Here is a 26,063-nt window from a genome sequence, read left to right on the forward strand (position 1 = left end):
CTTCTCAAAATTTCTGCTTTTTGGTGCTGAGAATTGAGAATTGAGGCTGGTGCTTCAAGCATGATGAGCACACGTTTACCACTGAGCCTAAGTGCTAGCCCCCAGCATGGTCTTAGTGCAGTGAATTCTGTGGAACCCTAACATAAGGGGGCTTTGTCAACTGAAAAAATGCCATGGGGCTTTACAGGTTGACAATCGGGAAAAGAATGGAAAGTACAAAAGGATTTACATTTCTCAGAACAGGCCAAATAACATGTGGGGTTTACAAAAGGAAATGGAAGTATGAACACACATGCTTTAGCTTCAGTTTTACTTTCAAAATAAAATTTTGTTGAAGTAATTAAATATTTTTGGCTATTAGTGTCAAGTTTAAAGTGTGGACTTTTTAAGCATTTTATGAGTACTTTGTAATTCATAAATACTAATGGTATGAATTTCTTGAATTCACACCAAGGTTTTGTTACATGGATAGGTTACTTGAAATGCTTATGTATTCATTAGACCATGGGTGTGTATCATGGTGAAGACAGAGGGTACAGCTTCCCCACTGAGGAATAAGTCTGAAGCCTTTCCTTTTTAGGATGCCTCTTTAGTTTCCACTATCGTGGATTGATTTAAATTTTTGAAAATTTGTGTCTGAGAAGATGCAGTAATAGGAAAATATTGGTTTCACAGTCATGAAGAATTATCAAAACCAGTTGTCCAGTTGTGATCAATAACAGGTATTGACTTTACTGTTAGACATTAGGCTTATACTTAATATTTGTAGTTGTTTGAGTGTGGCGGCTATAATGAAAGCTATTTTATATATAATTATGTACCACTGTATAAAGCAGATGAAAAAAAAAATCTGAGTTTTTTTTTTGTTTGTTTGTTTTGTTTTGTTTTGGTCTATCTTATTAGGGTGGCGTCCTGCATTCAAATATTACAACATGTGGATATCCCTCATTGGAGCAATTCTTTGTTGCATAGTGATGTTTGTCATTAACTGGTGGGCTGCCTTGCTCACGTATGTGATAGTTCTTGGACTCTACATTTATGTTACATATAAAAAACCAGGTCAGTAGTCTTTTCTATTTAGTACTTCAAGCTAGAAAATGTCGACAAGTTTTGGTTACTTCTTACTCAAGCATCTTTTGTAATTTCAAAAGGTGTCACATGTAAAACTTATGATACCTTCTTTCCTAGTAAGTTTTTTTGTTGTTTTTGAAGTACATTTAATTCTAATTCCTGTAGAATTTCATTTTTACCCATGAATTAAATGACTAACCATATTTTGAGAAAAGTAATAAACATTCTGTTATATGTTTTAAAATTATACTTTGAAAGTTCCAGATTTGCAGCACTATAGTAAGTACTAGCCAAATATGTACATACATACATATCCTCTTATCATATTTAGAACTGTTGTATAGAAGTACTTAAAGTGTGCCCCTTTCTTTCAGGTCTTCAGCTACATAATGAATAATTTTTAAATGTTTTATTGTTGAGATTGTTTTGAGTTTTGTGCATGTCTGCAGTACCATCATCATGCCTTTATTAAGTTATGCCTTTTTTCAAGTGCAACGACAGACATGATAGTCTTAATGTACTTCTATAAACTAGAACTATGTGAAGTTACAGAATAGTAGTTTTTTTTAGCAGTTGACTTAAAAACATGAAAATTCTGCCTAGTTTGTTGTTAGTCTCATTGGTTTGAATTGGTTGCCATTGGTATTACTCTGCATTACCCTGTTTTCCTCAGATGTGAACTGGGGGTCCTCTACACAAGCCCTGACTTACCTGAGTGCTCTGCAGCATTCGATTCGTCTTTCTGGGGTGGAAGACCATGTGAAGAACTTCAGGTAGGAGATGAGGCACCGTGGAGGCATCCTCAGTTAATCCTTAAACCATTCATTCTTCAGTAGCATTCTATGTGGAATGGTACAAAATATTCTGTCTTGCTTGGATGGTCTTGGGAAGTTAATTATTCAAACCAAATTATACCAAAAAAAAAAAAAAAAATTGCCGTCCTTCAGAAAAAGCAATGAAAGTTTTGGAAATGTCATCTGAAGAAAAGTATTTTTCATTTTGTAGTAATTCATGTTGTACACCTATTTATAAGTGTGTTTTTTTTTTTTTAAGTTTTGTATGTGTATGGATGCTTTGCCTGCATCTATGCCTGTGCCCCACTTGCATGCTTGTCGCCTGCACAGGCCAGAAAGAGCATTAAATTCCCTGGAACTGGAGTCACAAACAGTTCTGGACTGTTGTGTGGGTTATGTTATGGGAATTGACCCATAGTGGTTTTTTGTTTGTTTGCTTGAGACGGGGTTTCACTGTTTAGCTCTGGTTGGCTGGGGACTCCCTTTGTGTAGACCAAGCTATCCTTGAACTCACAGAGATCCGCCTGCCTCTGGCACTTGAGTGTGGCAAGCACAGCCATGCCTGGCATACACTTGATACAACTATTTATATAATTTTGTTAGGACTATACTGAGTTACTCGCACTTCTCAGCAACTAACTGGAAACCACTTGCAATAGTAAGACTGTGCTTTTGGCTAAGGAGTACTTGTACTTCCCTCAGCAAATGTCTTTATCAACAGTCTATTAGTTATATCTGAAACTTCTGTAATACATTGCTAGTAATGGATTAGATCCAGTTATTACAGCACTGCTGAGAGATGCTCATCTGTATTCAGAAATATTATTTATGCATATAAAGTCTAAGAAATTTTAACCTATTTATACTTAATATTTTCATAAAATAGTATTTTTTTAATTGAAGTTGTTTAGCTGTGAAGAGGTGACTTTCTTTTGTCATAAGTCATCTCCTTTCATTGGCTTCGGGCATTCCTTATGTTGCTCTTTTGGGCACCTGCCCACCCACTGTTCCTTTCTCCAGAATGAAGTTCCCAGAGACCACAGCTTTGCAAGTAACTTAGATGTTAGCATATTTTGGGTAGTTGATATTAACTATGACAGAAAATAGAAATATTCTTTTGTGAATTGTGTAACATGAATGAAGATACAAACAAAAGTTGTAATTAATATTAAACCAGCAAAAAGCAAAAACTTGCTTGGGCTTATTATAATTGGATGAATTGTTTTTGAAGTTCTTTTTATCCTGATTTGATTCTTTGAGGTTTACTAATATATATAGCCTAACTGCTCTGTAATTTAAGGTATTCCTGCCTCTGCCCCACAAGTCCTGAGATTATTGGCATGTGTTTTAATTTTTTTATAAAAATCAAATAAACATAGAACTAAGAGGAGAGTTTATAAAATTTTGCCATGAAAGCCAATTCTTGCCTTATCCTCTGTGTCTTTATACCATAGGCAGCAGTTTCTGCCTTTGGCTGCTTTGTTAATTGTTTTGTGTTAGCTTCATAAAGACATATCTGTCTTGCTGTACATTCTCATTTTTGATTGGCCATTATTTTCCCTCTTTCTGGCTATAATGCATGGATGTACTCTTCATACACTTGAATACATTTTATGGTGTTACTTTGATTAATTCATATTTAATACTTACATTTTTATGATGTTAGATGGCGAGCACTGTGTAAGTTGCTTTTTTGTCTTACTGAAACTAGTAATTCTTTTTTTCATACTTAGTTTTTGTATTTATCCCAGCCTTCATCAAAGTTGCCAAAAGTTAAAGTTACTTGAAGTTCTCACTGTTTCCTTTTTCTTTACTCTGGACTCTTGAATTTACCTTCATCTAAAGTGCAGTGTCTTTGCACCTCGACATGAAAGTTCTGCATTGCCAGTCAAGTCCTTAACGTAGGTTAATGCGGCTTTGCCATTCTTCAGGGAATTTAAGTCATCTTAAAGGCTTTCTTTTTGATCTGATTAGATTTCTCAGAAAGGAATATTTTAAGCTGTTTGTATGTCCTTGTTACCAGAGTTCTGTAGCCAGGTAGGGAAGGAGGTGGAGGTTTCAGAGTTTTTCCCATAAACAACCTTCTGAATCCTCTATTTTAGATTGCCGACTTCTGCCCTTAGCTATTTTCAGTGTCTTCTAGACCACAGAGGCCTGGTAAACAAGTAGCCATAGTGATGGGAATGACTTGGCTCTGCCTGTTTGCTTCTTATGTAGCCTGAGCCGTGTTCTTGATCCTGGTGTCTTGAACACAGCATCACTGCTGTTTGCAGGTGTGTGGACTCTGAGGCCCAGATGCTGCCCTTGTGGTACAGGGTCAGCAGCCTCATAGCACTCACCCCATTTGTGCAGTGTTTCCTGATGCTCAGCCCCTTCACTCTGCTGCTTGCAGATTGCTTTCGGTATTTTAGTGCTTGTTCTTCTCAAGTGTTTGTCATGGATTTGGTGGTTCTCGGACTTTCACAGAATTATATTGTTTAGAAGAGAATCTAATTTACCCTAACAAGAAACCTTTTTAAAGCAATAATTAAACATAGAAGGCATTGGTAGATGTTCAGACATGGATAGTTCATAGCAGGGAGGCTGATTTGGTCATTTGGCACCACTATTCCTTGTGTACTGCCATCTTACTGTTCACTAAAAGATGTGTTTTGTCTTTGTGATCAAAACCATCACTACACCCATGATCTGTCTTCCAGGAAAATATGGGGAACAACTCGCTTTTAAGTAGCATGGTCTAAAAAGGAGCCTTGTGGGTTGTAAGATGCTCACAGATACTTTAATCTAGGAAGATGGAGAGGATGTTCTATAAGTTAATATTTTTAAAAGTCTTTGTTAATATTTTTATTATTTTAGAGACTAGTCTAAAAGTGTTTAAGTTAGAATTAAAGAAATGTTTAAAGATTTACTTAGTTTTATTTTTTGCATATGTGTGTCCTAGTCCACATGTATGTCTGTGAATTCAAAGAGAGCGTCAGATCCTCTAAAATGAGGTGGCTGTTGTCACGTGGATGCTGGAAACCCTGCCCTGGTTCTCTGCAAACACAGAAAGTGCATCTCTCCAGAATCCAGTTGGCTCTTTGCTTTGGTTGAATTATAGATGTTACTAATTTAATCTGTTTTGGTGGATAAAATGTATACCTGGATATTATATAAACAAGATTGATTTCCTCCTCTAGCTAGTGAAAATCAATTTTTATTTTTCAAAATAAGGTTTCTCTCTATACTTCTGGCTATCTTGGAATTCGATATGTAGCTCATGTTGACCTCAAACTTAGAGATCTGCCTCCCTTTCACTCCCATGTGCTGGGATTAAAGTCATGTATCACTGTAGCCAACCGAAAATCGGTAATTTAAAACATTTAAATTTGTGTTGTCTTATGTTTACAGAGATACACTCATCATTAACTAAAATTAAAAGATTTTAGTCTAGTAGAACTTGTTGTTCAAACTGCTGTATTTGATTTTATTTACATCATAGCAGTCTTCAGGGAGCTGGGTTAGATTGGGGTTGATAGGTGAGATGGAACTCACTTGTCTATACTATGTGTTAGTTGTGCTCAGCAAGTTTTGCAGGGTTTAGTAAATAACTAATAGAACAGCTATGACCTTTGAAGATAAAAAATTGTTATGTCATTTTTAAACAAGGTGGTAATTTCTGGAGCATTCCTAGAAAATAATTGTGTAGAATTGCCTGTTGTTTGAGAGGGTCATCTGGTATGAGATTTGTTACAAGGTTTTGTGTTTTAAATATTTGGTGTTATTTATGTGTCTGTGGGTGCCCACGACAGCCAGCTGGCGTTTGAAACAGTCTTGCCCTGCTTGACATGGCTGCTGAGAACTGAACTTGGGTCCTTTGGAAAAGCCACAAGCACTGATGACAACGGCTGAGCCATCTCTATAGCCCCATGTAGACTGCAGCATCTTCTTAAATTACTTCTGTAGCTTTGTTCATAGAGAAACAACATACAAATTTCAAACTGTTCTAATTGATTTTTTTTTTTTTTTTTTTGTCTTAAATTAGGCCACAGTGCCTTGTTATGACGGGTTCTCCAAATTCACGCCCTGCTTTACTTCATCTTGTTCATGACTTCACGAAAAATGTTGGTTTGATGATCTGTGGCCATGTGCATATGGTATGTATGAGTCACTTTTGCTTTCTATAGTGAGACATTGCTTCTTCACTCATCAAAGGGACTTGTTGCTGGAGGTTCTTTCCTGTCAGCCTGGTCCTGAAGTTGCCTCAACACATGGAGACACTATATTAAGTGTTGAAACTGTTGGCCTGTGGCTAGGGCTTCTTATTGGCTAGCTCTGTCTTAATTATTAACCTGTTTCTATAAATCTGTGTATTTCCACATGGTCTTGGCTTACTGCCCGGCCTGTTACTTCTTTGCTGGCTACATGACGTCTCTTCTCCATCTCTCTCTGCCTACCATTTCCCGGAATCCTCCCCTCTCCTAGTCCTGCCTAACTTCCTGCCTCTATTGGCCTAATAATATATACAGAAGGACACCCCACCCACCACACCACCAGGGATTGTAAGTTACAGACTTTATGGATTGGAAATCATTTAAGAAAATTTGTAGGATTTTTTTTTTTGAGATGTTTTCCTTCAACATGTTCCTTTAAACAGTCACAAAGTAACATTTTTAAAAAGATTTATATATTTTGAACTGTTGTGATTTTAACCAGGAGTAAGAAAATTATCTAAAAAGTAATAATAATAAGTTTTCACCTAAAAAGTAATGCTTTAAAAAAATTTTTTTTTTTTTTTGGATCTTGAAAATAGTTGTGAAATGATGCCTCACCTGTTTGCATAAGAAACTGGCTCTTTTGTGTGTGTGTGTATATGTGTGTGTGTGTGTGTGTGTGTGTGTGTGTGTGTGTGTGTGTGTGTCATCCCTTGGCCAGCCATGTTAAGGTGAAGCTGAAAATCTCCTTCACTGCTGTTTGCTGTTGGAAACTCATTGAAGTGTACAGCAAACTTGGTACTTTCTGTGAAGAGCACATGGCCACAGAGGTAGCTCTTATGCTCTGGAATTTTGTGGCCCATATCAGTGGGAATGACAGAGTTTTCCCATGATGTAAGGTGTCTTGATCCACAGCAGTGTGTGTCTGCTATTGAGTAGATGGCATTCCTGTTATAGATCAAAGAGAATTTTGGAGAGGGGAAGAAGTGTGTTGGAGATGCACCATGGATGCCAGTCTGTGGTTTCTCAACTTGGTTACTGTAAAAAGGAGAGAGAAAGATATTCCTAGATGATAACTACTGTGCCTCAGCAGCTGGGATCCAAAAGAGCTAGCAGAACTGGAAAACTTTTCATTCTCTATAAAAAAGATGATGTCTGCCAGTGTGTTGTCAGTAAGCCCTTAAAGAAGGTAGGAAGCCAAGGACCAAAGCAGCCAAGATCAATATCACGTTACTCCATGCATCCTGTAAGACAAATGCCAATGCATTGCTTTTGAAGAAACAATATGATAAGAAAACGAGGAGACTGCAGAATATGCTAAACATTTGGCCAAGAGGGTGAAGGGAAGCCAACAAAAAATGCCAGGAGCAGATTGCCAAGAGATGTAGGTTGTCCTCACTGAGAATTTCCACTTCTGAATTTGAGTCCAGTTAAAAATAAGTCTTTTAAGAGTAACAGATAGATGATAGGACTTGGTGGATAAGAAAAGAAAAACTAGGGTGTCATATTTGTTTTTTTTTCCTCAAACTCTGGTCCATTATTTAGATGCCAGAATGTGTGTTGTGCGTTGTATTGCAACTCCTGTGACAGTTTTTGTGTACAGTTGTTTGTGTACTGTTGTTACAGCAAAGGCCACAATTATCTTTGTGCACACACACAGGTTTATGTGTGGAGGGCTTGTTGTCACCATTGGTCCCACTTAGGGTATATGGGGTATTCCAGTTTGTCTCTAGCCTGATCTCTTGAAGTCAGTGCCTTGTGCAGAATATGCTAGGAGAAAAGTGAATTCCATTCTTAGGAAAGATTATGTTTTTCTCTATATACTTATTATTTTCATAACATTTATTTTTATTGTATGTGCCTTGATGTTTTGCCTGTATGTATATCTGTGTAAAGATGCTGGATCCCCTACTACTACAGACAGTTGTGAACTGCCACATGGGTCAGTGCTGAGAATGAACCCCGGGTCCTCTGGAAGAACAGCCAGTGCTCTTAAGCACTGAGCCCTCTCTACATCCCCCGACATACTTATTTTTAAGATAAATGCTTTTAAATACTTTCAAAATTTTGTTTTGCAAATTTGTGCAATGTTACATAAAAGTATCAAAGTGGAATTTTGAGCTAGCAAAGCTCATTTCTTCATCTTATAGCAGAAATATATGCTTACTGATTTTACTGATATACTCAAGTTAGTGTGATTTAATAATCCAGACACTTAGACCAAACAGAAAGCAAACTAGGAAACTTTCTGTAGAGAAACAGAAGGCTTTATTTTATGTTGTGTAATCTTTTTTCCATTTGCAGTAATTGCAAATTTCTCTCATTAATTTAGGATTGAAATACTTTGTTTTACAAGCTTTTTTCCCTCCTCAGGCACCAGCAGTGCTCTGCCTTTTTGTGTAATTTTAAGTATTAGAGAGGATTCTCTTGGAGAGAATGAAAGACTGTTATTTCACTTCTCCCCTTCTCCCACCTTGACATTAAGCACATTCTTTCAAACCAATCAATGTAAGAGGATACCTTTTCTAGAGGGATTGTGTTTCAAATAAAAATTTTGGTAATATTTTATTTTAAAGGGCCCTCGAAGACAAGCTATGAAAGAGATGTCCATTGATCAAGCCAAATATCAGCGATGGCTCATTAAAAACAAAATGAAGGCTTTCTATGCTCCGGTTCATGCCGATGACTTGAGAGAAGGTGCACAGTATTTGATGCAGGTGAGGAGTCTTTCACATAACTGCATTTGGTTAAAACTTTTATGATTTCTATTTAATTACTCATGCTAATATAAATGCATATCATTTTTAATACCTTTAAGGATACTATTTTTTTTTGTAATTTAGAAATCTACAGAAATTTTGTGTTGTTATGTGACACAAAAAAATCCTATGAAAATTATCTTAGCCTGTTAATCTCTTTGTTAGATATTTCTCACTTCCTCTACCCACTAGGTTTGTTTTTAAAATGTTGAGTCATAGCCATCTTTATTTTGGTTTTTCAAAAATTCTTGGCTTTTGTATTTCTATTTATTTGCTAGTTCTAAGTTTAGACTTTATGTATTTTATAGGCACCACAATAGGAAATTTGGAATCAGTCCCAGGTTTAAATGTTAGTGCTGTTGCTTTCTTATTTTGGATTTTAGACCAAATTATTTACTTCTGAACTCTGTTCTTACTGTCCTTAAGATCATAGGGAGATATAAATTGAGACAGTGTTTACCAACTTTATCTTAAAAAAAAAAAAGAAAAAAAAAAAAAAAGAAACAGACAAACATTAAAAGTAAAAACAGCTCTAACTGGAACTGTCCATTACAGGTGAGGTGAGGCTCCCAGCACTGTCCTGAGCCCATCTTGTTGCATGCCTCCTAGAACTTAGTTAGGAATAATCCTCACAATCTTTAGGAAGGACAAGTAGTGAGTAGGTTGCTAAGTAATTATGACACTGTTATATGGAAATTGCTATAAATCAGTGAAGGCGGAAAATGGAATAGAGGCCACTCACAGAAAATTTACTGTGTGACAGAGAAGCAGCTTTCAAATTTACTGTGTGACAGAGAAGCGGCTTTGAGAAGGTTGTCTGTAATAATAGCTGTCTATGAAAAAGGAATGAAATAAATCCTTATGAAGAAGACTATGCAAAAGCCATTTTGAAGCAAGGTTTGTATAAACCCATCTAATCTCAGTGCTTGGGAGGCTGAGGACTGTCATTGAAGAACAGCCTGGGACACAGGGTTAGGACAGGTCTACCATGGCTATGAAACAGAGAGCCAGGTGCGGTGGTGCACAGCTGCAGGCTTGGCACTTTGGAGGCTGGGGTTATCCCATGCTGTTGGCCAGCTTGGTCTATGCAGTGAGCTTCAGGCCAGCCAGGACTACATAGTGTGACCTTGTCTGAAGTGAAAATTGAAATAAAACCATTACTTTTTAAGATGGATTAAAAGTCTAGAGATAAAATGCAACTTTTAAAAGTTGGGAGACTATATAAAACATTCAGAAAGTAATTTCCTAAATGAAGCCCAGAAAATAGGGCTGTGAAAAGTGTCAGTAATCTTTTAAAAGTTTAAAGCCTTGATATTTTAAATGAAACATAAACATAAAGGAAAGCCCCAGAACATGGGAACATAATAATCCTGAAGTATAAACAGTAAAAGAGTGGTGTAGTAGTGTAAGTCAGTAAATGAGAGCAGGGAAAGAGCGGAAGATAGGAATGAAAGAGGAAAGCTAGGCAACAGGAATAAATGAAAAGCAATTCTGTACCTGTATTGGCCAGGATCACTTATGCCAGGTAAAGAGAAGTTGTACATTTTCAAACTGCTGTGTAATTCATGTTGTTATCACTATTGAGCAAGAGCCTGGCTTCATTCATACACCTCTACCCATGTAGAGAAGACTGCAGTTTTAAGTTCCAGGCACAAGAACCCCTTTGAATGGTTGGTCAGGGCTGTCTAAGCAACTTCCAAAGCAGAGTATTGATGGAGCCTTTGGTTGTCTGTCAGGGACTGAGGGTGGGCCTTTATTGCTGATGACACCATACACTTAGAATGTGGGACTTAGATGATTTGATTTGGATCTGACCCAGAAGCCTCTCCTGTTGTCTAGCTTCCATGGTTTGAGAAAACACCATGTGTAAGATGCTAAGGGAGGAAACCTATAAAATATTCAACACAACAGCATCTATGAAATGTGACAATTTACTAGCATGACAAGATTTGCATAAGTGGCACTCACATGTGGGAGGCAACCAACAGCTGTCTAATTAGATGTAAAGTCTACTAGTACATCAGGAGGGAAATTGTGCCTGGTATGGAAACCTAGCCAGCTTATTCGGGCTAAGGAGTCCATGGACCTTAGAAAAGAATTCATCGTTGCCAATTGGCAACATCATTTTTAGTAGCTAAATACAATTATAATTCATTTCAATGAATGTCAGATAATTAAAATGTGAAGTGTATCATTCTAGAATTCTGCACATAGATGAGAAGAACTACACATATCCATGTGGGTAAATTTCAGTTTTAAAAACAGCTACTCTTAAAAAGTACATGAAAAAATAGAGGTTCAGTTTTGTAAATTCCAAAAATTTTGTCTGGATGTGTTCCTATAGGATAGAATTGCTAGTATGATCACATGAAGAATTGCTAATAGATGTGATCAAGTGAAGATACATGCAGTGTTTCATGCATATTTCTATTGTCTATCTGAATTGTGCTTACTGCTTTGTGCTTTCTAACTTTTTGTAGCTTGTAATATCTCAGTAGTTCAGGTGTCAATACTATGCCTGGTTATGATATTGTTTGTAATGAGTTAATCCTGCCGGCTTTTGTAAAACTCACAGAAGCGGGTTTCTCCTTTCCTCTCACAGTGAAACAGGTTTGTGGTAAGGCCCAAGAGTAACCCTTTGTCCTAGTGGTGCCTATAATGCTACTGCCACTAGGCCCTCTCAGGAACTGCATTGCCTCAGAAGCCAGAGAACCAGTGCCCTAGAAAGTCTGTGTAGTGTACAGACTTGTAATCTGCAAGACTTCACAATAATCTAGTATTTGTCACCAACCAAAATGCCTGCATGGATGATGAGAGTTTCTCAGCTTGAGAGGAGCACAGGAAAAGCACAGCTGTGCCCACCAGCTACTGGAGCACTTTACCTCTGGAAGGGGGCGGAGCTAACTGATAGCATTTCCACTGAAGTGCTGCTGGCTTCTTTTACAGAGTTAGTAACTCACTGCACATCACTGGAAGGACTTTGTTTTCCCTTTTCCTTGTGGGAACCTGTCACATAAGTAATAGTTTTATTATTATTTTTTTTTAATCCTTGTCAGAAAGTACTAAGTACATGTTTTCTTCACTGCCTTGTATTCTAGCAATGTGGTTTTAAATAGTTGATTTCTGTCAGTAGAAATTACAGTTTAAACTTCTGATTTCTCTTCTTCCTTTCTGTCTAGCTAGTCTTGGCCATCAGATTTATCATTAAACCAGCATTGAGATACCAGCCTTCATTACAGAATGTAATCATTACTTTGCTAATGAGAACATAAATACTGAGACGTTAGCATGGTTCATTTCTTCATTTACGTTTTGGGTTTTCTTGAAAAGTCAGTAGACATCTGATTCTCAAACCATTTTTAAACTTTTATTTTTATAGCAAGATGATAATTGTTCTAAATGAGCATCCAAGTTCTATCACGATAGCTCTTTAGATCAGTTGCTTTCTTAGAATTTCAGCCTAGAATTATCTTGTGTGGCAACTGCTAAATGTTCTTAGACTTCACACTGGTCATGTGCCGAAACAGTGTGGCAATGGTAGTGGCTGTTATATCACTCTGGCTGTCCTGGGCCTCATTGTGCTGACCCAGCTATCCTTGAATCATAGTGTATGGTCCACTTGTGTCTGTTATCCTGTGCTGAGATTACAGTTTTAATCTGGCAAACAGTGTTTTTAAAACTTTTTTGTTGTTGTTCTACAACTCATAAAACAAAGAATTTAGGAATTGTTAATAAAATTATTTAAAATGTGTTTATATCTAGTTCTGTAGTTAGGCTGTAAGAATAGATTGTGCCATGACGTATTAATTCATGATAAAGTAAGACCAGCACCATTAGGTGAACCTTTCAACACTAACCACCTGGAGTGTGTATTTAAAATCATATACTTACCTCTTCTGTGATTTTTAGTTTAATACATTTCTGTTGGTATTATATAATACTTGGAAACATTTTTCTTTTCTTTCTTTCTTTTTTTAACCAATAGTGGAATACAAAATGAAAAGCCATATAGCCTGTTCTTTTATTACAGTTCTGATGACATGTATGAAGTGATAGAGTGAATGAGTTTAATGTCACCAAGTTCTGGCACAAGATGCATGGAGAGTGGTGCTGAAGATCTGAAGTTAGCGCTGCAGAAAGGAAGGCTTGAGGGAAGCATCAGGTGACTGCAGTGTGATGTACTGCTTTCAATGATAGAATCAAACACTAATGAGGTGTTTCCTGGAAAAGATAATTTTTTAGTAGTAAACTATTTTCCTAAATACATACTGCTTCATGGAAACTGGAAATAATATCTCTTTTGTAATAGCTACACTGAGTAAAGGATGTAAGGTTGAAAGAGATACATGTGGAAAAAAAAAAAAAAAAAAAAAAGAGTAATCCTAGGGAGAGTTACTGTAACAATGCCATTGAAAGCCTAGGGACATAAAGCTTTGATAAACTGGAACTCAGTGGTAGCATGCTTTCCTAGTTTGTGTCAGACTGTGAACTTAATCCCTAGCACAAAAACAAATAAACCATTTTAATTATAACAGCATTGTGACATGATAGGATCCTCCCCCCACCCCCCAAGAACATGGCCTTGATAGCATTTTGTACCATCAACAACTTACTGGCTGTTTTGTTACTTGACTCTGTTACAAACACCTGTCTACATGAAGATGAAAATCCTTGGTTCTGTTCAACACTCTTGACTCAGCCTCTACCCTGCCTAATAAAACCAAAAAAATGTGTGGGATTTCTGTGGATTACCACCAAGCAAGTAGTTTTGCTTTTGAAAGAAGGTGTTCTTATTGTCCCTTTAAGGAAAGGGTGTTTTACATACTGAGTAAAACCTTGATCTCTTAAGATAGAAGTTTGTACATGAGAGTGATGAATGTCAGCTTGCATGGTAGCTTACTTCCTGCTCCTCATTAAAGAAATGCTTAGGGCAGTGGCACAGGGCCAGGCCTTTGATAAATATTCGAATTCATTTCATGTTTTACAAAAAAAAAAAAAAAAACCAAAACCATAGACAAAAACAGATTAGAATGTATCTCCAACATAGATGAGGGCTAAAACCATAAAACTTAAAGAAAACAGCTGAATTTTCCATGACCTTGGACCTGACTCTCATCTCAGTAATGACAGACACCAAAATCATGAACCTTAAAACAGAAATAAATTGGATATTTCCAGAATTAAGATGTTTTTAACAGAGGACTTTGTAAAGAAAGTAAAACAACTTACTGAATGGGAGAATATTTTAGTCAGTATGATAAAGGAGTAACTTAGTAACTGTTGGGATGAGATACCATGAGCAAGCTAACTTACAGAAGTAACAGTTTATTGTGGGTTATAGTTCAGAGGGTGAGTCCATGACCATCATCGTCTCAGTGAGCATGACAGCAGGCAGATAGGAGATGGAACCAGAGCCAAAAGCTTATATGCTGACCCATGAGCCCAAGGCAGAGGTAGAGAGAGCTTCTGAAACCTTGAAACCCACCCCCAGTCACACACCTCACCAAATCCACATATCCTAATCCTCGCCAAACAGTTCACTAATTGGGGACAAAATGTTTATATATATGAACCAATGGAGGCCATTCTCGTTCAAACCACCACAGGTTTTGATATATATATATATATATACATATATATATATATATCATGTATTTTAAAACTTCTAAAAATAATAACAAAAACTACAGAATTGTTACAGTGGGTAAAATAAAAATGTGTGTGTGTGTGTTATTCTAAAAATTAAGTTATTGTCCCTCAAAAAAGTAAACTTAAAATGACCTTATGCCTGTCAGTTAAATTGCGTTCTTTGACATTCATCCCTGACAACCTGAAGGAACAGAGTTAATTTTTCTTATGCATATACTTGCCACTGCACCATCATGCACACTACTCAAAAGGTGCAGACTATAAAGAGCCACGGTGTTCGTCATCAAATAAATGTGTAAACAGGTGTGACGCATGGGTTTAAGTACAATGAAATACCATTTATCTGTGGAAAGGAATAAAGTTGTACTCGTTTTTTAATTAACCTAGAGGACAGCCTGCTAAGTGAAGCAAGCTAAACACCAAAGTTCTGCGATTTTGTTCATGAAGTAATCAAGTAGAAGTATATTAAATGTTCCAAGGGGCCACAAGGAAGAGCATATGAGTAGCTATTACATGGCAGTTGTAGGATTTCTGATAGGGGTGATGAAAATGTTTTAGAAATAGTGGTATATTATGTGGCAGTATTATGGACAAAGTAAATACCACTTAACATGATAAAGTTGTTAACTTTTTACCATGATTCATCTACATGTATGTTTGTATGTATGTGTTCATATGTGTGGACTTGTATGTCTAGGCCAGAGATCAACCTCAGATGTCATTCTTGTGGACATCATGCAACCTCTTGTTTTGTTGCTGTTTTGAGACAGGGTCTTTGACTCTTTACCTGGAACCAGCCAGTTTGTCTAGCTTGGCTAGCCAGTGAGCCTGAGGTCTGCCTGTCTCTATCTCTCTATCAATATATTACAAGTGTGTGCCACAAGGCCTGGGTTTTTTACATGGGTTCTAGGATTCATGCAAACTATCTCCTCAATGTTTATCACAGTTTTTAAAAAATCATACCCTCCTCCCCAAACTTAGGTGTTATTGTAGTCCCAGGGTATGATTTCTCAGTGTACTTAAATAAAACAAAATCTAAGAAAAGAGATTGGGGGGGGGGTGCTGGGCTTTGAGGGGTAATTGTTAATAATGTTGAATTGCAGTTTTTTGTGTTTGTGTGTCTGTCTGTGTGATGTGTGTTTTAAGACAGAATCTTCCTATCTCTGATATTACGTAGCTCGTGACACTTTCTATATGTAGACAGGCTGGCTTCAACTCTGGCAGTCCTGGCTTTGTCTCCTGAGTGCTGGGATTACGGGTATGCACCACTATGCTTGGCTTGTGTTGTAGCTCTTGGTGAGATTGTAGAATATTTGAACTATTGTGGGAAGGAACCAAACAGCTTTCCAAAAGAACATTTGCATGATTTAAAGAATTCAGTTTCTTGGTGGTGGAATTTAGAACTCCAGACATTAAACTCACAACTAGGCGTTAGTGATTATTACCAAAATATGTTATAGAGGTAGAGGATATAACTGTGTTGTGTTTTTCTCTTTTAATTAAATATGTTCTTTTGGTTAGTAAAAGTACAAAATTTTTTATGTCATTAATATATAAAAATGAATTTAGTAGTTTTCAAGTGTTCCATTGTAACATCTGTTTTTGTGTTATGTTTAGTATGATTAAATTGAAGTCATTTTCATATGTATAATTTGCCAAAAAAAAACTGTCAATATAGAAATGCTTTATTTCTTAAAACATTGCTTTGTTAAATATTCTGTATTTGAAGTTGTATTTATATATTTTAGGCTGCTGGTCTTGGTCGTATGAAACCAAACACGCTTGTCCTTGGATTTAAGAAAGACTGGTTACAAGCAGATATGAGGGATGTGGATATGTATATAAACTTATTTCAGTAAGTATGCATGAAATAATATGTTAAGTACTTGGCAGAAAAATGCTAATTTTGAAAGCATTCTCATTTACCTTTACCTTGCTTTTTTGTTTATTTTGTTTTTTTTTTTTTTAATGTAGTCTTTTCTTAATAGGTACATGAAAATGAAAAAGAACCCCATGAACTGGCTGGGTTTTAAAATACCGATCTCTCTCTTTTTTACACAAAATATATGTACAAGTACTTATGTATTTGAACATCTACAGAATACCTATGTATTGTTGACCTTTCCTTTTTTTTTTTTTATTCTTACTAATTTTTTTAATAATTTCAGCATATCTGGGACATGTTCACTCCCTTAAACTCTTTCCTTTCCTACCATCTTTTCCCTTTCAACTTTAAGATTACTTTTTTTTTTTCTTTTCCTTTTCCCATTGCTTCTAATTTTTGTTGCCCAGCCAGTGTGTGGTCAGCCTACCAGGAATTGCATTAAAAAATACTGACTTGCTCTCCGAGCTGCTACCAAATGCCTGTAGCTCCTCAGCTAATGGTAGGAGTCTAAGTCCACTGTCCTCCTCTGTCTTGGAATTTCGTCTGGCTGGAGGTAACACAGTGTGTTACCTCACTGTGAGTTCATATGTGCGTCTTTCTTGTTTCACCTAGAAAAATGTTCCTTGAAGTTAACTCTTGCAATCTTTGACCCTCTCCTTGGCGAAGATTTCTGAGCCTGGGGGTAAAGGGTGAGATATGAATGGCTGACTTAGGGTTAAACATTCCAGTTTTTTCTGTACGTTCACCAATTCTGCTAATTGCCATCTGTTGACAGAGAGGCTTCTGATGTGGGTTTAAAAGATGCTGTACTCTATATGTACAGCAATAAGTCATAGGAAGTAGTTTTAATACTCAGTTCTCTGTCTATTTAACAGACTAATATTGGGTTCTTCCCTGGGGCACCTATGATCTATCAAGCCACAGGTTGCTTAGTCCTTTTAATGGTGCCAGGTATGAGTTCTGCCTCACAGACAGTACCTTGAGTCCAGTCAGAAAGTGGTTGGTTGGCCCCATAACATTTGTGCCACTCTTGCTCCAGTCCAGCCATTGTTGTAGCCTGTAAGGTTTATAGCTGGGTGAGATTGAGGCTTGCTTTTCTCTCTAGCACTGGGCATAGAACCTTCTAGCACCATGTACACTGACCAGGAAGGGCAAAGCTTACAGGTAAATACCCGCTTGATGACTCCATGTTCTGTGATTTAAGTATGTGGTGTTTCCAGTAATAGGTTTTTAAGATTAGTTGGAGGTCTATGTGACCCCATTGGCCAACAACTCAAAACATAGTAACCCATTCTATTTTTATTTGTTAGAATGGGGTATCTATTTGGGATATGCCCCCCATCATACCTCTTTATATATGTCTATGTATTTTATGAAACTTCTACAGTAATAGGTTTCTAAATGTTTTTTAAAGGACTTTACAAAGAGTTATCCCTCCCTCTCCATATTCCCTCCTCTACCCTGCCTCTTCCACCCCAGTTTAATCTTACTTCATTGTTCCCCTTTAATACTTTATCCTACTCTGCTCTGTTTCCACATTCTTGAAGACCACTTCTTCCCTGTTCCCCCTTAATAAATTTCTGACCTTTGTAGGTATTATAGATGGAACACATGTATCTGAATATTCAAAGGTAACATAATTAAAGGAAACATAAAATATTTATCTTCCTGGACTCAGATTACCTTATTCAGTTGCATATTTCCAACTCCCATCAGATTACCTGTGAATTTCATAATCTCATTTTTCTTAACAGCTGAGCAATCTTTCATAGATGTGTTGCATGTGAACAGGAGTAGGTGTGTGTGTAGACCCTGCTTCCTGGGTAGGCCTCTTCCTGTGCTTTTGCTGTGACAGTCAGATATCAGAGTGTCGCTTTGTGAGGTCTTCGTTATGTCCTACATAACGAAGCTGCAGAGAGTTGATTTTGTCCTCATGCTGGTTTCTGGTTCTTCCCTTGAGTTACTCTCATGTTTGTGGTTACACACATTTGTTTGTCTTTTCCACTTGACATGTTTTCTGAGCTTACGGGGTTCTCATTTCCTCTGTATTGGTTGTTTATCGTTCAGCTTAGCTTTGTTCACGTCACTTTAACTACCTTCTTACAGCTTGTCTAGTGGGTTCTTTTTTATTCTTTTCTATTTTTGCCTTTCTGGTTCATAGACTTTTGTGCATATATTTACTCTTACCAATGCTTTGTAGAACTGAATTATTTAACAAAAATATTTTTTGTTTTTGTCAGATACACTTTTTAAAACTTGAAAAGTACTTTGTTTTCCTAGTATTATGAAATTTGCTCAACAAATTTAATTTACACTAACAATTCACACTGTGCCATTATTATTGTACACTATTAACTTGCATATAAACAGTTGACTTTAAAAACAAACATCAGTGAGAAAATCTTGTCTTTAGCAAAGTGGTTCTAAGAAGGAATTCACATCCTATTGTTCTGTGACATTGATGGGGTTACCTGGAACTCACTGGAGTTATCTCCTTTCTGGAATTCCTGCTGCATGTATAATTTCTGGGGTTTTTTGTTTGTTTGTTTGTTTGTTTGAAAAGTCTTTCTGGAAATGATCAGAGATCATAGCTGCTCTTTGAGAAAGTTCAAGTTGATTAGGAATGCAAGCAGGTAACAAGAAGAACCCTTAAGTTGTTAGGTGATTTCAGCAAGGTTACAGTGTGTGGAGCTTGTGCCTACTGACCATCTGGGGATCAGACTCTCACTGTAGCTGTCTAGTTCTGTGTTTTGTATGTGTGGTGCCTTAGAAAAGAAAGACAGCAGAAATAAAGATTAAATTGTAAAGTCTATATGATCTGTGGTGGGCTATGCTGTTTTCTCTCAAGGCTCATCTCTCACTGACTATTTTCAAGCATATTAAGGAAAACAGACATTTAGAGCTAAAAATCATTTTAAGAGACTCGTGAGTCCTTTCAATCTTTACAGAACATAAACAATTTTGTGACACTTCCTTTCTCCATTGTAGTGATGCTTTTGACATACAATATGGAGTTGTGGTCATCCGCCTAAAGGAAGGACTGGACATATCACACCTCCAAGGACAAGGTGAGTGCTCCTCACAGAAGATTCTCCTCTAAAAGTATGAGTTACTGTGTTAGAAAAGGGCCTAATTGTTACAAGCCCTTTCCTGACTTTCATGATTGCCATCTTCTTCATGACACATGCCTACCATCTTAGGATCAGACATGCTTGCCAAGCCATCAATGTCTGCGTCTTAAAGGATGGCTAGTTATTATTAATGGAGAAGATAAAATTTAGTATAAACCATAGCCTTAAGAAAGGCAGACATTAGTTATGATTATCAATTGGACAACCAAATTTGTTTTAAAAAATAGGATGAGAAAAATATTTAAACCACTACTAAAATACTTAAATCACTACATAGGCTGTAAGTTAAATAATACAGTGTATACATTTAAAGTATTTTTAAAGTGTTGGTTAAGACCCAATTTAAGGTATAACTTTCTTGCCGATTTTATGAAAATGGAAATTTCCATAACCTTCAAAAATGTTTGCTAATTCAAAAATACTGAATATCTACCATTTTCCCTTATTGGTTAATTAATGAACTCATGAGATTAGCTGAGTTTAACTAGATAAGAAGCATATAAAAACTTACAATCAGTTCATGAATTTAGACTCTCTAACTTCACACTCTCTTTTAAGAGTGGTCTGCAACTTTGAAGGAATACTTTGAGGTCTCTATGAAATAAGCAAGTGTAGCTTGCTGAAAAGGCACTTTCCTTTTCTGGAAGGAACCTGGCAGAACCTCATTTGAAGTCTTCTGTCAGTGACTATGTTTAGAGAACCTGACTCATACCCATTTACACTGCATAATTAGCGGTGCTCGGCCACACAAAAGAATAATGTATTATTCAGTTCTGTTATTTACTGGGGTTTGAGTCTGACTGAAACATTAAAAAAGTATTATGTATTTGATTGTTATAAAGTGCTTTTTTAAGGCCTTGCCTATTGCTAAGATCTGGTCTTGGGCCCAGGTGGATATTTTCTAAATCTTCCAGCCTTTTCTTGTAATTTGTACCCTGGGCAAGTTTGGTGGCTTCTGGGCCTGCTTGTCTGTTAATGCCTAGTGAGGTACCTCATAGGACTGTCCTTTAGCAGTAAAAAGGAAAACCTTTTTAACTTCTTAGTTTAGTGGTGGAACTTGAATCCCATAGCTTCTATTGTGTCTCTCCATCCATACAAATTAGTGGTGAGGATTGTTGGCATATTTATTGATTTTCTGTTGTATTGTCTTTATATATGTTTTATAGTTAAAGTTCAATATTTACTGAGTATTTGCCAAAATTTGAAAATGCTTTAAGAAGAATTGGTACCTTCCCTGGACTTGTTAAGAAAAGGCTGTGCCTATGATATTGTGACTTTAGTATGGAATCATTTTCCAGGGTACTTTTCTTTATATTGAAACTGCCTTTGAGAGTAGAGTTTCTTGACAGCCTACATATCTTTTTGTCTACTGTATTCTATTTTTATGCCATTTTTTTCATTCATTACTTACTTCTCAGAACCCACTAGTGGCTGACATATTTACATGGACAGTTATTTTAAGCAACTGTAGTTGTTTCTTAAGAAATCACTTATCACACTATTTCACAAGACATACTCGTTACCTTTTTACTACTAAACCATGACACTTTGAATAGTTAAAATATGATTTTGGATAGTGTTTTAAATACTTTCATATCTACAGAAGAATTATTATCTTCACAAGAAAAATCACCTGGTACCAAGGATGTGGTGGTAAATGTGGACTACAGTAAAAAGTCAGATCAAGATACTTGCAAATCATCTGGTGATAAATCCATTACGCAGAAAGGTAATTTTCATTCAAACAAGATTTTATTAATAGTTTGTTTTAATTTGGAGGGGATTGGCTTTTGCGTATAATATACATTACAAAGTCCTTTTTCTTAAGCTAGACATGGTTTGCACTTTTAAAGTGTTTTCTTTCCTTAAAACAGAAGCCATGCCAATTAATTTGTTACTAACATAGTTTTAAGTAATTTGCTTTAAAATATTTTGTTTGAAGTTGGGAAGAACATGTACTTCATGAGGCTTACAGATAATTTCATCCACAAACTTGTGTGTCATGTTTTAAGAAGAGGGATGACTTCCAAATCTTACTCTCCCACCCTCACTCTCCAACCTCTGCTCAGACTTGTATCTCCATCTGTCCTGTTCCAACTGATAACGCAACAAGAAAGAAATCTGCACTGTAAATCATCAAGCCATAGTGTACTTTTGATTTCTCTAAGACAGCTACCATCATTTTTATAAAATTGATAGCCTTGGACAAACCATGTCTCTGCACAATTTATCTTTTAGATTATTTGAAAGCATTAATGTTGCCTTTTATTCTTTTCTTTCCTGTGTAACTTGCATAGTGTAAGAGTGTAGCTTGCATGCGTTTCTCCTTTCAGTCCTTGGTGGCTTTATTGTTATTTGTGTGTGTGTGTGTTGTCTATACTTCATAAGCTCATTCTGTTCATTGTTTTTGCATTTATTTTAATTTACATGTACATGTTTTCACCCTTCCCCCATTTTCTTTCCTGAAACACAGAGCCTTTCTATATAGTCCATGAGGAATCCCTGGTGTCAGTCATTTCCTAGAAGCTACTCTGCATTCACATCTAAGGATGTTAACACGAACATTGACTTATTAATGAATGCTTCACCTTCATATCTTTAAAGAATAGGAAACTAGATTAGGAAATTTCTACTCTTTTGGAAAATTTTAGATGCATTTAAGAGTCATTTTCTGGGTAAGAAGGCCCCATTGGAAAAAGGCATTTGCTTTAGTGTCTTACAACTTCACTTTGATCCCTGGGACCCACAGAGTAGAAGGAGAGAGCTGAATCCTACAAGTTGTCTCAACTTTCATACACCTGCAAAGATAGGTGATCTTATAAATAATTTTAAATGCCTCTGTGTCTTTGGCATTTAAACTTCTTTAATGAATATAAACTACTTAATAGTACTATTTAAATTTTAATTAGTCATTTTTCCATAACATGCATAAAGTAACAGTTGTATAGCTTGGTTTTCTGTCTGTTACTATTTGGAAAATTCTTAAAATCAGCATAGACACTATAAGAGAACTAGATAATTTGTGAAAAAAAAAATGCTTCAGGATTAGGGACATTCTACTATATAGTCACAGTATTTGGTTTATCTGTCTTACTTACTGAGGCATATAATATACAAGGGGACAAAAAGAGAATACCCTGTAAGTACTTGGTTTGTGCCAGGCTAAGCTCATTTCAGCAATGCCTGCAATTTCACAGCCTTAAGAGGCAGGTACATTTCTACCAGTGAGAAAGGAAGGCATCAACTAAGCAGCTTTAGCTCATAGAGGGTGGTGTGGGAGATACTGTTGAAAGCCTGGGAGTCTTATATAGGATCCCCCTGCAGAGTGTTCTTTCCTTTTAAGTCTCGAGTCTGCTTGCCTTAACAAGTAAAGTTAGACTCCCGGAGAAAACGAGTTAGGAAAACTCCGAGTTACCCCCAGAAAACAAATTAGCAAATATTTGAATATAAGCTGGTGAATATATGCACACATATGCATATGTACATAAACTTTATTTGAAGAAAATGCCTCCTTTATAAACTGGCATTTTACTGTGTGATCAGATTCCTTAATATTTCAAGTACTGATTGACTTGTACAAACACCAGGTGCTTTCAGTCTTTGTGTAGTGATGTAGTGTGGCATTTTAAAGCTTGTATGTATCTGCAAAGATGGCTGCCAGAGTCATGCTTCCATTCCACATGGTGGTTTGACTAATTCCAAGTGTGAAAGCTTAAAAGTTTACAGAATCTGCTGGCTATTTTGAATAATTTTACAGAAATAAAATTTCAGTGTGGGTGTTCATCATTCACTCTGTATTGGTCTTTATAAAAAAAAAATGTCTTTTAAAAATACTAAACACTCAGTATAGAAAATATTAATTTTCAGTATTGATCACTTCTCATGGGCTATTTATTCACATTGTCTTGTTTATAATGTGCTCTATTTACATTTCCATTACTCTGATGATAAAGGCAATTAACTTCATATCTTGTGTTTTTTAAACATAATCTAGATGAGGAAGAGGATGGCAAGACTCCAACTCAGCCACTGTTGAAAAAAGGCAGGCATTGTTCATCATTTTATTTTAATCCCCCTTTTCGTAGTGTTAACTCTTTAATTCCTACCGTTATTTTTCTTTTATTTTAATTTAGCTTTTATTTCCATGGTGAGGTGATATTACAGTTACCTATTAATGCAGATTAAAAGCATTAAGTCTCACTGGAACAAACTGTTATTTCAGTCTATTGAATCGTCATGGTGTTTCTGACATACATAGACCTGGAAAGGCAGGGTTTTCTAGTTTTTGGGTTTTTTTCTTAATTTAAACTGCATGGTTTGGATGATAAGTAGGGACACTGGAAGGGGTGTGTCTGCAGTGTCACTTACTCTCTTCACCATCAGTTACACCCAACCAAATTCTTGATTTTGATACTAATATATTTTTCATTTCAAAAATTGCAATATTTCTCACAGTCATGCTGCGTTTGGGAGATACACAGTCATGTCAGCGTACATGAATTTTATGAGAAGGAGATAGAGGTGAGAGTTATGGAGCAGTGTGGTTTGGTAGCCATATTATGCATCATCATGCAAAACCATTTGTCATGTTTGCTTATGCCATGGCAGCATGAAAAGTGAATGATGGACCTTCTGGAAAGTTAACAGCGGTCCTTCTGTGAATTTCTGTTTTTAAAATTGTGGTAGTGGAGTTCCATAACAGTCATTTGCTTGCTCACAGAGTCAATGCTGATTTTTTTTTTTAATTCCTAGAAATGTAAATGGGAACTCCTTTCAGAAATGCAGCGTATTTGTACCCTTTGTAAGGAGTTCCTGCCATCTTTCTGTGATTCAGAGAAAGATGTGGCTATGTGGCTTTAAAACTGGGTATCACGCATTGAGGGGACAAATGAGCCATGAGCACATTTCCCTGGTAACTGTAAGAGTATATTGGTATTCATCAAGTCATCTTGCACAAATAGCTTTTTATTTAACCCTTAAGTCAGCAAGATACCAGATAATAGAAGAAATATCATAGAACAAGTGTGGAACTTGATTTGTTAGCCTGAGTTAGGGTTCAGTTTTCCTGGAAAGCTATCAGTAAATGTTTGGGGTTGAGGATTCCTGAACATTTCACCAGAATACTTCAGAACACTAGACACTAGGGTAATTTGTTTGAGTTTACCTATTGCTAAACAAAAAGCATTTTTTGTATTCAAATTATATGTTATAAGCTACTGCAGGCTTATTATAGAAGCCATATACAGCTATCTGCATATAAATATATCATACCTGAATTTACAAAGGCTAGGAAATTCTAGGAATGCATTAAGAGGAAATTTAACTTTTCTTCCTTTGTCATAATTTTTTGTTTAATCCTTCAGAATCCAAAGGTCCTATTGCACCTTTAAATGTAGCTGACCAAAAGCTTCTTGAAGCTAGTACACAGTTTCAGAAAAAACAAGGGAAGAATACTATTGATGTCTGGTGGCTTTTTGATGATGGAGGTAAGGCCATTAATATATTTTTTTAAATAATTAGAAATTTAATGAAGATGCAAGGCTAGTGCTAAGAAAATACATACTTTTTTTTTTTTTTTAATGTGTTTACCACGTTCAGGTTTTACCAGCATGCTCAAACAGCACAAGAATCAGTGGGAGAATCATCCACAGTGGTCATGTCTCTTCAGGGTACTTCGCGTAGAAGGCGCTTTGGTCCTTTCTTGAACTCTGTGACAATGCCATTTATTAATTATTACAAACTAGTTTATGGAGTGTCACTCTGGAGTGCAGTCAGCTTGGTCACAGTCACTTTCAGGTTATGAGTGCTTGGCATCAGCATGGAAGTGGTACTGTGCTCTCCTAGCTGTATCTCACCAAGAGTAAGCTATTGAACAAAGTGAATTTTTTTCAGACATCACTGAAAAGGTACTCCCCACTCTTTATGATTACAGATGTGGTAGTGAGGCTCCGGGAGGCTCTGCAAATATATCGTTCTTCCTCAACTCTTGACCTACACTAACATTCACTCACTTGTGGTTCTGAGTGATGCATTTTCACTCCCATGTATCTCTTCTTCATTGATTGGTTGGCATCTCATAATAAAAAAGAGCTTGTCCCTTCATTTCAAGTCATTGATTCTGAGTTTATCCAAAAGGATATGATTTATTACTGTATCATTTGTATAGTTGTCAGTTGTCCACATCTAGCCAGCAGGGTCTCTCCTCACTTCCCTAGGGTGCCATAATGTGTTCATTTGTCATAGGGCACTCATTTTAGAAGTTTATTCCTGAAATAAGATGGTGTCCTAGACTTAACCCATCCTCACTATGGAAAGGAAATTTTATCCAAGGACTCCTTATTCCTTTTAGTCAAGAGTGGTACTTAGAAGCAATACACTGTGGCTTTTTGGAAAAAAATCTTTATTACCAGGCCCCCTCAGTGGACAAAGCTGGGAAATATGTGTAACATTTATGTGTGCATGTATGCACTATATGCAGCTTGAAAGCCAATTCTAGTCTACCATTTCCCTTTTCATTTTTGTTTCAGTGTGAAACTTGTTTCCATTAGTCTATATTCATTTCCTTTCCCTTTCTGTCCGCA

The 26,063-nt window shown here is 36.5% G+C and overlaps 1 protein-coding gene across 1 annotated transcript in view; it reads left to right on the forward strand.

Annotated features, from left to right (window-relative positions):
- Positions 1–26,063, forward strand: part of Slc12a2 (solute carrier family 12 member 2) — a 64,778-nt gene that overhangs the window by 30,877 nt on the left and 7,838 nt on the right. The window contains exons 14-21 of the mRNA XM_051201072.1: positions 904–1,059; positions 1,745–1,844; positions 5,890–6,001; positions 8,635–8,775; positions 16,215–16,321; positions 19,340–19,419; positions 21,086–21,211; positions 24,846–24,968. Of these exons, the coding sequence (XP_051057029.1) occupies positions 904–1,059; positions 1,745–1,844; positions 5,890–6,001; positions 8,635–8,775; positions 16,215–16,321; positions 19,340–19,419; positions 21,086–21,211; positions 24,846–24,968 (945 nt within the window). The remainder of the gene's footprint in view (positions 1–903; positions 1,060–1,744; positions 1,845–5,889; positions 6,002–8,634; positions 8,776–16,214; positions 16,322–19,339; positions 19,420–21,085; positions 21,212–24,845; positions 24,969–26,063) is intronic.

Source organism: Phodopus roborovskii, unplaced genomic scaffold (genome assembly GCF_943737965.1).
Source record: "Phodopus roborovskii unplaced genomic scaffold, PHOROB, whole genome shotgun sequence".
Classification (NCBI taxonomy): domain Eukaryota; kingdom Metazoa; phylum Chordata; class Mammalia; order Rodentia; family Cricetidae; genus Phodopus; species Phodopus roborovskii.